General features: G+C 35.6%; 1 protein-coding gene across 2 annotated transcripts; it reads right to left on the reverse strand.

The window, feature by feature from the left end:
- Nucleotides 1-670: 670 nt before the first annotated feature.
- Znf330 (zinc finger protein 330) lies at nucleotides 671-13626 on the reverse strand. Of its 2 annotated transcripts, XM_076864545.1 has the most exons (10): nucleotides 13477-13626; nucleotides 12146-12277; nucleotides 10369-10388; nucleotides 10194-10264; nucleotides 8294-8373; nucleotides 6275-6401; nucleotides 5722-5826; nucleotides 4556-4602; nucleotides 2802-2919; nucleotides 671-1639 (listed from the first exon to the last, which is right to left on the reverse strand). In XM_076864545.1, the coding sequence occupies exons 2-10, from the start codon at nucleotides 12263-12265 to the stop codon at nucleotides 1368-1370; spliced, it is 960 nt and encodes a 319-aa protein (XP_076720660.1). In that variant the 5' UTR covers nucleotides 12266-12277; nucleotides 13477-13626; the 3' UTR covers nucleotides 671-1367. The 2 variants fall into 2 exon arrangements, with proteins under 2 accessions (XP_076720660.1, XP_076720661.1); XM_076864546.1 differs by lacking the exon at nucleotides 13477-13626 and having other exon boundaries at nucleotides 12160-12240.
- Nucleotides 13627-14129: the final 503 nt, after the last annotated feature.

Genomic DNA, 14129 nt, shown 5'->3' on the forward strand with positions numbered 1-14129 from the left:
GGAAGGATTGCAGGAGCACAAATTGCCTGAGGTAAATAAGCCTCTGCATTGTTATCCATTTTAGAAATAGGAAATGCTTGTCTTAACTGAAAGAGGTGTGGGCATTGACTAGACTCAAAGGTCTAGGGAGTAAAAATCTTCAGCAACATCCATTCAAACATCTCCATCTTCCTTGTTGGGTCTCAGGTTTTCCTAAGCAGTGCTCTGGTGTAATAGATGTCTTGTTTGGGAACTACCTTAGAACTATCCAGACTGTCAGTGTTTGGCTTGGTCCTATTTCCTCAGCCCTTCTGTTGAGAGACATGGAAAGCTTTTCTTCCAGCCAACACAGGCCCTGTGGCTTTCCCACCTGGCTTTCCAATGCCCCCGGCTGTTCACTGTTTCTCTACAACAAAAATAGCAGAGCAACAGCCATCCGAATTTGCTCCATACATCCATAATACCAGCCAGCCAGACATTACTTTCCTTTCTACCATATCTCCAAATTCATTGTAAAACTGAACTTGTGCCAGGATTATCAGTTCTCCACCTACCTTCAGTGATATCGGCCACATAATTAGTCTCTGCTACATATTTTCATTAGGCAAAAACTGAAGCAGTTTATAGAAAAACACTGGAATATTTTCCAAAATAAATTGAAAAAAAAATGAGAAGAAATAAAATATCAAAGTTCTAAAGTGACTACATCCATTTATTCCAAAAAAATGAAATTTCCTGGGTAAGGCATCTGTAATACTACTTCGGTATAATTCTAAAAAATGGTTAGGTAGTCAGTCACCTTTGTCAATACATTTAGGTATTAAAACAGGGATTGTTCATGATATATATTGTGAAGAGATAAATGGGCCGATTGCTGAAACATGCATGACTACTAACAACATGAGTATTTAATGAAAATTTAGAATATAACAACACATAACTTTCATTCTGAGGATAGACATAAAGGAAAAATACAGTAATCCATTTTACCCATTACATTTTACAAAACGAGACAGTGAATTTCTAAGCAGTGCTCCTTTAATAAAAACAGTAATTTAATTTCAAATAAATATATTACCATTTTATTCCTTTATCCTTTATATGTATGTGATTGGCAAAAACTATGAAATTACTAAAATCAGTAGCAATCTAATCCATAATACTTCATTTGCCTGGATCAATAAATGTCTTACATTTGAAACTCATTTCTCTCATATTAAAAGCCTGATTATCAGTTCCTATAAAAATGCTGTGCCCTACTCCTTAGTCTCGTGGGACTGGTAATAGAACAAGGTCAAGTGCTAGTACTTCTGAACACCCACATGATTCCTCATGACATGTGCTCCTGGCTCTTGTCATACACAATCACCAACAGGCAAGCAGCTCCCTTAGTTCTCTTGTTCTTCATAGTGAGCATAGCCACTGGCATAGGTCCTTCCTAAATTCAAATTAGTGAATAAATCAGATGATTCAGCATCTGAATCCTTTCCACCTTCATCTTCTTCCTCTTCGTCATCCTCTGCGTCATACTCATCATCCTCATCACGGTAGCCTGCATCACCGTACTTGTCGGATGAAAGGTTTTTCCAATAAGCATCATAACCAGAAGCTCCATCCCCCTCTTCAACTCCAGTCTGCCGGCCAAATTTCAGTGAGCGTGCTACAAAGGACAAATATGCATTTTAGTAATGAAATCCTCTACATCTTTGTTTTTTTTAATAAAGTATAAAATAATGGAACTTTACTCCTTATTACAGTCAAATAAAAAAGCAATCCCTATTTTCCTAATTTCATACAATACACGAGTCTACAAACACAACAAATAACAAAGATTACAGCTATCATTTCATTAAACCTAGAAAAAGAAAACAAAATTAGACCACCAAAATTCTCCAGATAAGGCAAGTTAAAACTTAAAGTACCCTTCATTTAGTCAGTCAAGGTTATTTCTGAATCATGTAACTCACAAAAATGTCATTAAAACTTTTCTTAAGAGCTATTTGATAATGCAGATAGCCTAGAAAACTTTTCATTCCTGCTTAGTAGCATATATTTTATATCACAATCAGCAAAATCATCATTCTCACTTATGCACAACTACATCTTTGATTAAATAGTGTGTCAGAGTTGCTTAGAATTATGGTTCCACTCTGACATGCTTAGTAAAGTCAAACTTGTCTTTAACAAAAGGTGAGCTGTTTTACTGTCAGCATGTTAGATTAGAACTGTAAACAGTAGACTACTTTTTTATTTATAGTAGCCTTATTTCTTCATCAAAAATTTTCTATAAAAACTATAACAATTATTATATGGTCTATCACAAGTAAGCACTGTACCCAAATACTACACACCTAAGAATAACTTCAGAAATGAATATGACTTTCAAGTAATGAAGATTTAAGAATTTATAACTTCAATTATTTAATCAGAAAGCCTTAGAAAAACAGAAAAGTTGTTCTTTTTGGTCTTAAATTCTAGTATTTCAATCTGTTGACAATGGGAGCAAATACCCAAGTGAATGTCAGTATTTTTTTATGTTAAATTGAAAAATAGTACCCATCTATTTTACAAGGCTATAAAATCCCATTTGCAAGGCTCCAAGTGAGCTTAGTGGTAGAGCAACTGCCAAGCATGTGTGATGCCCTGAGTTCCATCCCCAGGATTGCCCCCTGTAGAAAACAAACAAAAGCAAAGAACAAGAAAAACTTACTTGCTCAAGAGAAGACAAGGGAGAAACAGCAATTTTTTAAAATATGAGAAATAACATAAATGTTGTCTAAGCAAGGAAGCAAAACATTTCCTAAGTATCTTGAGAGTCTTACTTGACATGCTAAGATCCTTTGTTTCCTGAGTTTCATGTCCACATTTAGGGCAAGGAGGCTGTTTTCCTTTTTCCTGCTTAAACACCTTACTCCTTGTATGTTCATCACAGAAACAAGCCTATATAGGGAAAGTAAAAATGAGTAAATAAATACTTATATCACTCAGTATTTCAAGGAAATTTTCTTTTTGCCTTTTAAATTTTTTTTTTTGGTTCTTTTTAGTTATATATAACCTTAGGATTCCTTGTGACATAATTATATAAAAGCATGGAATGTAATTTGCTCTAATTTAGTCCTCAGTTCTCTCTTTAAGAGAATTTAGAGATAGAATTTTGTTAAAATATAAAGATTTAAGAATTTTTTTGAAACTAGTCACAGTCCTGATTTCACTTTCTTAAGAAAATGGGGTGTTTTTTTTTCTGTATTGTTTTGGCCAGGACTTGTGAATCATGACCCAACATGACTAATTACATGAGACTAACTACAGAGAGTATTTGTAAGCATTTCAATATTCCCACTGTCCCTGATGACACAATGGTGAACAATCTCTCCACCCTCACAGAGCAGTCTATTTGGCGATGGTGGAGAATCATACACAACACTAAGCATTGGAAGGGAAGTGCACAGGAGGGGCACTAAACCATACACAGGATCCAGAAAGGCTTCCCAGAGGGCACGATGTCTTAGCTGAATGGGTGCCTAGGTGAATGGGGGTATGAGGGGAAGCAAACATGGAAAGTGTTCCAGACAAAGAAAACTGTACAGACAATGCCTAAAAGCTTGACAGCATGAACACTTTCAATGAACTGAAAGCCCTGGCAAAACTGCAGCATAGTTGGAAGAGAAAGAACAAATAGGATTAAGAAGAAGCAGAAAAACCTTTCTTTTTGCTGTTATTGTTATTGGTGACTGAACCCAGGGCATGTTACCACTGAGCTACATTCCAAGTTCTTTATCTTGTTTGTCCTTTTTTTTTTTTTTTTTGAGACAGGGTCTAAGTTGCTGAGAGCCTTGCTAAATTGCTGAAATTGGCCCAGAACTTGCAATAATCCTGCCTTGGCCCCCCGAGTGGCTGGTATTACATGTGCCACCATGCCCGACCTCCCAGAAAAACATTTCTTAGAGAAAGTGAATTGGCTGCATCTGCTTATTGATATTTGAACAAAAGAAATGCTGGAGCCAGTATAAGGAAATAGAATGCCATGATAATCCTCACTTCACCTAAAGTTTTTTAAGCAGGTGCACTTTGACAATAATTAAAATACACTCCCAATCTTGGGGTTACAATGTTCTTCCATAAACATATGACGTAAAAAACACTAAGCCAGGAACCTGGAGACTTGTGTGTACCAGGGGCAACAACAGTACAAGCCAACCAGACGACTAACGGAAATTCTTTTAGGTCCTCTCAAATTCAACTTCACAATCTCAAAAATAAAAGAATTAAATTAATTCTTATTTCACATAGAGATCATTTATAGCTAGAAAGAATCCAAGGACTGGTGGTGGTATATAGAAATTAAAAGAAAACCTATACTGAGCGTGGTGGTGCACACCTGTTATCTCAGAGATTCAAGAGGATGAGGTAGGTCAAGGCCAATTTCAGCAATTGAGTGAGGACCTAAATAACTTAGCAAGACCCTGTTTCAAAATAAGAAATAAAAAGGGCTAGGTAGTTAAGCAACCTGGGTCAATCCTCTATACCAAAAATAATAATAAAAACAAAATCTAAACAGAAAAATACTTAAATATACCTTACAACGAAGACATGAATGCTGACCAAGACGATTGCATGAGACACCTGTGAGAGAGAAATTCATCTTAAAATCCTGTCAATTATTCAGTTTTCTTCTTTTGTCCTTTATTGAATTACTACTCTCTCACCTTATCACGGTTTCCTGTCTTTTGGATTCAAATGCTATAAATATACAAAAATCTCCCAAGCCCCAAATAAAATAATTCAATTTTTATATTATACATTCTACAAAAGGCAAAGATGGGTTCAAATATGCTATACACTTTGAGATGCTTTTAATCTTTGAGTTTCTACATAATAAATATTTAGAGAATTTCACATATACATGCACATACATGTATATATATACACATACATCTATACAGTGTGTGTTGTACATGTATCATCAGATCAATGACTTATCAACCATAATTTATGGGTTAATATAGGAATTAGCCCCAAATTAAAAGAAGTGACTATTGGGAAATTTTAGCCTTTTTCTTATTGATGGTAACTATGATTTAATGAGGGTTAAGTGCTAGGCAGTAGAGACTAATGCTTTATGTGGATTTTCATTTCAACTAACCTTTTAAGATATTATCTGTAAAAAAAAAAGATAGTATTACTAACCCAATTGTTAATACTGGCTCTTAATTGGAAAATGGATGAGAAATATATGTGCAGGTTAAATATGGATGCCCTGGCACCCACTACAGACTTCAAAAGAGAATCTTCAGGGATAACACCTGGGCACCTGTATTTCTTAAAACCCCTGCAGGTACTTCCTACACATTCTGAAACGACCACTAAAACCAACAGCAAGAAGAAAGTAGGGGTGATATCACTTGAGGACATCTAAGAATGGCAGAGGAAGGTGGGCTGTGATTTTACTTAAAGGTGAACATGACATTGGGTATTCATTTACTATAAATCCTACAATGCCTGGACAAGTCCACAAAAACGAAGAACTGACTCAATCAATATGCCACTGGCATCCCTGCTGAAAATTTCAGAATCATGAGTTTTAATATTTTACTAGGAAGGAAAAAAAAGATACGTTAATTGAAGGTCATAATAAGCAAAACAAAAAAACCTGATTGCCTTTCCATTAAGTTTAACATTTATACTCTTCAGACTCTCAGGTATAAAGAACATCTAACATTAAAAAATAAAAATAAAACTTACATTTAAATGTTTCTGCCTCTAAAACCTGGCAGCTGGCTTGATGCTCAAATTGATCATCTTCACACAAAAAGTTATGGCAAAAAGAACAACTAAATATCCTGCCTCCTATTGGATTAAAAAAAGAAAACCACAGATATGAATATAATAAACCATAATTTTTAAAATTTTATATACAAAACTGCAAAGAGATGGCAAGTGATTTCAGAAGTACACTCAAATTGTACAGCAATTTTTGTTCTGGTAAAAACTAAAACAAAAACCAACTACTTGAACTTGAACCATAAAAGTGAGCTTGCATTACCTGTTGGTTACTTAACAATGCAATGCTCAAGGATACCACCCTACTCCCCAAGACTTCCCTCCCTGATTGCTTACATAAACAATACTATTACTGTTGATATAAATCACTTTTCCAATTAAAATGATCATCAAAACAGTACTCGTAATTAGAATTTTTCAATATCCTGAAAAAAATCTTGAAAATAGCATTCAGAATATCTAAAAGTCAACCTTTACTTACAACCAAGCTCAGTGTCTGTACCTAAGCACTCACCATGGTCCCATACACCTCGTTCACATTCAACACACTCAGCATCAGTCAGAGGGCAGGCACAGGCATGTGTACTGAGACACTTCCTACCATGGCAAACCCAAGCTTCACAGAAGTCACATATTGCACCCTGCAACCAAGGAACAAGAAAATATAATCACTGTCCTTAACCAACTGCAATCATTGTTTAACCAATGGTAACCATCAAATTGTTCATTTAGCATTTTACTAACACTCGGAGATAGTTGGAAGCTTCAGTAAAGATTTTTACTGTTCACCCCAAGCAAAAATTAAAGAGTTCTCTGAAAAATCACTTCACCAACAACTACCTGCAATATACAAAACTCAGTTATAAGTAAAAAAAAAAAAAAAGAAGCAATGGAGAAAACTATACACCTACCCTAATATTATTAAATTAAGTAAAATGAATTCTAATTCAAATGAGGTTTGGAGTCCACATTTTAAGCTTTCTTGTCTATTTCAATTCCTATAACTAAATTGAATTTTTAAATACCATCAGTTTTGATTTAAGAAAAACCCTTTTTACCTGTATAAGTCATAAAACAATCCTAAAGCTTTTCTAAAATACTTGGGAAAATATTACACTTCAGTCATTTTCTTCTTTTTAAAGATAACTTACAAATTAAATCATTGTAACATTTCTTTGTGGAAAAAAAACTGAAGTAAAATACATCACACTAAACTAGAGGGTAAGACTCTCCAATTATATAGCAAGATAACAGAATAAGAATGTATTTTTGGGGCTGGGGTTGTGGCTCAACGGTAGAGCACTTGCCTAGCATGTGTGAGGCACTGGGTTTGATTCTCAGCACCACATATAAATAAAATAAAGGTTCATCAACATCTTTAAAAAATATTAAAAAATAATGAATTTTTCAACAATACACTGACACCTACAGAATAGTAAAAGCGAGAAAGAATCTTATCTTAGAATCTTAACAGAGTAAGGTCAGATGATCTTTCCTTTATTAATGAGAAATGTGAGGCCCAAGACTAAATCCAAATCCCAGACCTGGATTACACATGACCTAAGATTTAAAGTCAGTCCTAAATCTCAATGTAATACTCTGCTACTCAAGGTTCTATAACAAAAAAAAAATAGCAAATATTAAACAGTAAACATGAAGAATACTTGTTGACTTGTAAAAAAAAGTGGCTTATCAACAGAGTTTTGCAAACCCTTAAAGCTATGTCTTAAATCATCAGGGTTGTAACAAGAAAGAGAAGGCACTCTGAAATTAGATAAACTAAGATTAGATAAACTAAGATTTTCAAGAGATTATTTATAAATAACAGGGAAGGGCTTGGGGGGTGATATCAAGAGATGATACAGTGACCACCTCTACACCTAAATGGACAAATGAGGGGAAGGAGTGGTTACCAGAATCTGGAAAGAAAGCTCACAGACTAGACTACCAAGTGACAAGAAAAAAGTATGCTTCAGAGTAGAAAACTATATTTTTTGGAGAATTACCATAAAAAAATTATAAATTACCATAAAATACTTCTCTTGACACAAAAACAATATCACTTTTATCACAGACTAGAAATTAAACCTAAAGCATAAAAGAAAAAACCAGAATACACTACTTATATTTAAAAGGAAAAGATGTTTTATTAAAAGAGAACAAAATATACCAAACAATCTATTGTTAATTAAAACAATAAATTTCCTTAAAAATGGTATATGCAAAGAAGATTTACATAATAAACATACATTTTTTGAAATGTAATGTTAAAAAACAAAACACTTATGCTAAATTAGTTTAGAACTTGGTCAATTATTTAAACAAAGGCTTGAACACTGGCTAAGAAAGCATTCCAGAACAGTAAATAATATTTGTGAAGCCTGAGTAAAACCCATTAGAAAGGTACCACTGAGATATAACTGACCAAAACAAGAGACAAAGCACTGTTATTTAGAAAAAAATAACTCTTGGTCAGAATGACTTTTTCTTATTCTCAGAAACCACCCAATGTCAGATGAAACAAGCAGCTTACCACCATGGCAAGGCCAGTACTGTATACACCAGCATGCTTTATGACACAGTCCGAAGACTTCATCATGCACTTTGTTTTTCCTAGTAGAGAAAAAAACTTGCACTATTAGGGCTACATAGTAATACATGCAAGAATTCACTAATTCTTTTGACTCAGACCAAGTCCTATGAAAATAAAAACTAAAATTGCAGGTTACACTTGGTAATTTAATGATCATTTTAACATTTTAAAATTTATGAATTCTCAGATAAATCAAAACATTTTAAAAAGTCACACCTTAAAATGAATTTTACATTTTATAACACACAATTAAAAAGTCTAGTTTGAAGCTTCAATCATATCCAAATGAGCATACAAACCAAGAATATAGTGTTACAACTAAAAAAATCAAAACACCTACAAAAGTTCTGATCTAACAGCAAATTACCAATCCAAACATTATCAGGAAATCTGCTTATCAGATACAATGCAAACATTAATGATAATATACTGATCACCCAACAAGATTCAACAAAATGGAAAACAAGAGAAGCAGAAAATGCTCAATTTTCTATCATCATGATTTCCTGGGAAACAAAGTTAGACAACAGGAAATGGGAAGAAAGAGAAACTGGAAATGAGGCAGGCAGCAGCTACCCAATTTTTAGATGTCTAACACTAAAAAGAATCAGTAAGTAGAAAATGCACCCAAGTACACCTCTTACCCAATCCAAGTCTAGAGACTCTGAAAATATGGGGAGACTTTACCTTTTAAACTTCCACAAAATATTTTCTCCTTCTACAAAGTAATGAATAAGGGCCGAGGCTGTGGCTCAGCAGTAGCGCACTTGCCTGGCATGTGTGAGGCACTGGGTTCGATTCTCAGCACCGAGTATAAATAAATAAAGGTCTATCAACAACTAAAATAAATAAATAGAAATACCTTTATAAAGTAATGACATAAAACCAAGCAAAAGAGTGTTCCAACTAGGTCAGTTTTCTTTTTCATTAAATGCAGAACTGAAGGGATGTCTTCTTTGATAGCTAGAACTGCACTAAAATTTTCAGAGATGTAGCTGGAACACTACCAACTTTCTGCAATAGTATCGAACTTACACACATATAAGAGCACATCTCAAATTGTCCCAGCATCTCATGAATAAAAGGATATTGTTCAAATAAAGTTGGAGGAGTAAATCTGAAGTTAATAAAGTTGATTGGGCTTCTTTATTGTGCATCTTCAGTACTTTTAACATAAATAATCAATTTTATTCTGAATAATTATTTCAGGGAAAAAGTTTCCACCAATAATTGGAAACAGTATGAAATAAAAACTCTTATTTCAGGCATTTGGGAATACATTTGAGGAAAATCCAAAATAACATGTAAATATCAAACAGAAAAAGAACTGATCAAAGTAAGAACCGGGTACATGTGGAATAAAATTATCCCCAATAGTTTTAAGAAACCATAAAGACTACCAGCAGGAATCAAAATTCAAAATAGAGAAAAGATGAATATTGACACGACTAAGGTTGGTATAATTAAAAATTTAGGATCATCAGACATTATATTAAGCTAGAATCTGATCTTTTAATTTTTAAAACAACTTGCTGATAAACTATTTCTAGATTTTTCCCCCCTGTGGTGCTGGGGATTGAACCCAGGACCCTGTGCGTGGGAGCTATATTCCCAGCCCTATTTCTAGATTTTTAACTTCACTGTTTTCCGACAGTATATCAAAGAGGCAAAACTAACACTTGAAGTTTTTTGGCAGACCAAATAACACTTTGCAAGTAATACTCTGTAATGGTAAGGCATTTACCTTAATGTAAGCAATAACAATGAACATATAGGTTCAAGCTGATTAATTACCACACACATTCTGATAAAAGGTAGGCATTCGTAGTTATATACTTACCACACTGTGCACATATTGGCAACTTCTGTACAGAATTACAAAAATAGCAAAATGCTCTATTCTTCTGCCGCCTTGTCATGTAAAATAAAAAAATTTAAATATGGTAAATATTTCAGATGAAACATCAGAGGGACTATTTTAATGTATCTAGATAAGAAAAAAAAAGAAAGTTTACCTCTGACACTTGTCACATTCCTATAAGATGTAAAAACATAACATTAATTTTTCTGCTGGCTTAAAAGTGCAAATTTACTTACATTATAAAGAATATCTAGATTTCTGTGTTAAAATTTAAGTGGCACAACCCCAAATCCTCCAACTCCACCCAGGCACACAAGCCTCTATACCTAATTAGGTAACAAAGACATGCAACAAGGTATATTCTGGGCATAACACACTAGAAGAGAAAGTGGCATTATCATTAAAGAGGCTAAATACTATGGTGGTTTCCTTTTTGATTAAGAAATTAAATACTACAGAATGGACACAAGAAACGAAGAATGCAAAATAATAAAGACCACAGAATATCTATATTTTAACATGGCTTTAACTGCTCACCACAATCTGATCCTTAACCACTTTTCAGGCTTGTTTGGGTGATAATTCTACCTTCTGTGAAATGCACCCCACCCACACACAATTTTATCACATCTAAGTCCTAAGAATTACACTATACCTTTACTGAAACATTATCCAGATATAGCACTCATTGCATGTATTTATGTATGCTAGTCACTTATTGTTTTGCTCTGGAAAGGACTTGACACTCAGAAGGGAATCCCACTGTCATACCTGTGCTATGTAATTCTGCTCCTAACTCCTATCCCCCTCACCATATATGTTAGTCCTGGGATGGATAGTAGTTCAGCGCCAATACAATTTCCTGCAATATCTATTTCCTATAATAAGGAAAGAGTTCTTTCCTTCTGAGCTCAACAAAATATGATATGATATATGCAACTTATCTGTAACTGTGAAGTTAAATAAACTAAGAAAGTGTGAGAAAATGGAACTAATAAGCAAAAAGAAACAAATGCAAAAAGCAACAACAAGTTGTCTTAGGTTTCATTTGTCCATGAGCCCCAGCTATATCCTTCCCCTTCATAGTACATGAATTATTTCATCATCCATTCAATAAACTATTTTTCCAAGGCTATTTAAGTTATATTTGTTTTTTATAAATAAGCAAGTCCTGTCTTAAGTAGTACACAACACAACTGAACTATAAGCTTGTGGAAACAGGAAACATATCATTCATCTATGTATCCCCACAGTATATAAAATAATATGGCACAAAATATTTGCTAAATTAAGTCATTAATTAAGTCATTTAATGCATCTTTGATAAAACAAAAAAGGGGGAAAATGAATAACAGTAGGAATAGAAAAAGTCGAGAAGCATGGAAGTGAGAAGAAATGAGATAACTCAAAGAAACAGGATCAAATAAAGGAAAAAGGTAATGATGACCTAATCCTTTGCTTTTTTACAACTTTCACGATTCAAAGCAGCCAGAATTTATTAAGACTAATCCATGCAGCACAACTAATAAGGCAGCAGAACAGGAACACAAGAGATGTTGGAAAGTTGTTGAGAGAAAAAATAAGTCAAATGAATTAAAAATTGCTAAGTGAAAAAGATGAAAATCCAACTAAGACAAACTGAGTTATGGAACATAAGGCTAGAGCAACTGGAAAATTGTACACAGCTCCTGTTATCTATTCTTATTCAGTATTCAGTATCTATTACCAACAATATCTGAGTTAATAGTCTAGGTTTTCTATGTAATATAAAATAAAATAATCACTGTTACTCAAGTGTTTGTGAAAATAAGGAAACATGCCTCTATAATAAGTTTCAGACTCATCAATAAAATAAATGGGGGAAACTATTAAAATTTCTTCAGGTATATTTCAGATAAAACATGACATAGTTTAGGGGAAAAAAGTGTTACCATTGAAGCATTACATGGGTGTTTAGCTAAATCTACAGTGCTTCTTGATGCTCTTAGTTGTTTTTCACGTTCTCGGCGGTTTTCAGCCTTCTTCCTTGCACCAGTCTTTTTTTTTGGCATTTTCTCCTCTTTCTACACAAGAGAACAGAAGATATAATTGCCTAGTTGCACTTACTATTTTAATAAACTCAAAAACAGTAAAACAAAGTGTTCTTATTGTTGTTAAATTCTAAACTAAATTCTTATTTTGAGGACCATGAAATATTAAGCACACATTACCCCAAAAAATGTCTTTAAAATAAGGTACTTAGTTGTATTACCAAACAATTCTAAAATATATAAACATCAAAAGAAATTATGCTAAAAGCCAAGTAGTTTTATTGCCCACCCTCCAAAAAAAGTTGGTCTAATGTTAAGTAACCTTTAAAAAAAAAATTCAATGAGATATAGAACAAGAAATCATTTAAAAGCACATTTGAACCCAATTTAAATCACTTTTTCAACTACACAGTCAGATGACCTAAGTCTGCCAAGACATTAAGTACAATGTCTTACTTCCTGATATCAAATGCCACCATTAACCGGCCTGAAGAGATATTAAACATATGTACCACAATTTCTTTGGCAGTTGTTCTAGTTATCTTCTCTTTATAAACAGTGAACATATAATTTTAACAGGGTTCAAATTTATGTTTCAACAGTACACATGTTTACCATATTTATCAAAGTAAGGCCTTCAAAACTGGCTTTCCTCACTTAGGAAAACTTCCGAACTAGTTTCGGAACATCCAATCAAAACCAAGCAGTAAGCAAAACGGTACAAACTCTCCACTATGGGCAGACTGGCCAACAGAGTTAACGGTGGTTACTTAAATACCGTCCAAGCCACCAGGGCACTTTTCATAGGTATAGATAGATCTCTAAACGGCGCAGTGCCCTGCCCAGAGGTCAGAGAGTAATCACGCGGAGATCATGAGGACGAACGTCTGCGTGCCCAGGCAGAGAGGGCTTTCGAACTCAATGACAAAACTGAGCCTCATTTTTTTTTTCCCTCCAACTTGTTTGGGCAGCTGAGGAGCGAACGCCTCGTCTCAGCCTTACACGGGTCCACGCCCTCTCCACTAACACACTAACTTCCGGACTCCGCCGTGTCACCCAGGGAGGCCACCAGCGCGGGGTCCCCGAGGAACTGGCGAGCAAGGCCTGGAGCAAGAGCACTCGCTGGGTGGAGGCGGCGTCCAGAGACGGCCGAGGCGCCACGAGGCTCGGGAACCGCCGACCGCCACCCGCGCGGGACACCCCACCGCGCACGCCCGGCCGGCTTCGCTCACCCTCGCGGGGAGGCCGGCGCTCTTCGGGGACCGCGGGACACGGAACGGCGTGAGGCTGGCTCGCGGCGGCAGCAAATCCAACTCGTGGACCAGGACTCAGGGGAAAAGGGCACGGAGACCCGGAAAGGCGGAGACAGCCGGCATCGGACACTAAGGGAAGACCGGATGTCCTCTTACGTCACAGCGTCCTTACGGGCCGCGTCGACGGAGAAGGGCCCGCCCACTTCTGTTCGCTCCGCCCTGGTCCCGCCCACTCATTCCCAAACTGGGGCCTGTAGGAGGCCTGGGGAGGCTAGGGAGAAGAGGGACATTGGGGAAGCAGAAGGCAGGGAGGGGGACAGAAGACGTCTTTAACTTTATTTTTTTCTTTCAGAAAAGAAGAAAAATCTAGAGGGAAGGGACACACAAAGGTAGACAAATAAGAACTCACAGAAAAAGTCTAAAGGGAAGAGAAAAACGATTTTGCTCAAACGGCAAATCCTTGCATAATTCTTTTGGAAACCTTTCTAGTATAGAAATCTTCCACGCCCCACATCCTCCCTTTTATAGGTAGCTTCCCAAGCTTTGCCTTCAGAGTCCTGAACGAGTTCTAACTGACCCTCCTTGGTCTCTGGTTTCCATTATGCCTTCTGGATTCCATTCCTTTAGAACAA

This window comes from Callospermophilus lateralis, chromosome 8, assembly GCF_048772815.1.
Source record: "Callospermophilus lateralis isolate mCalLat2 chromosome 8, mCalLat2.hap1, whole genome shotgun sequence".
NCBI classification, from domain to species: domain Eukaryota; kingdom Metazoa; phylum Chordata; class Mammalia; order Rodentia; family Sciuridae; genus Callospermophilus; species Callospermophilus lateralis.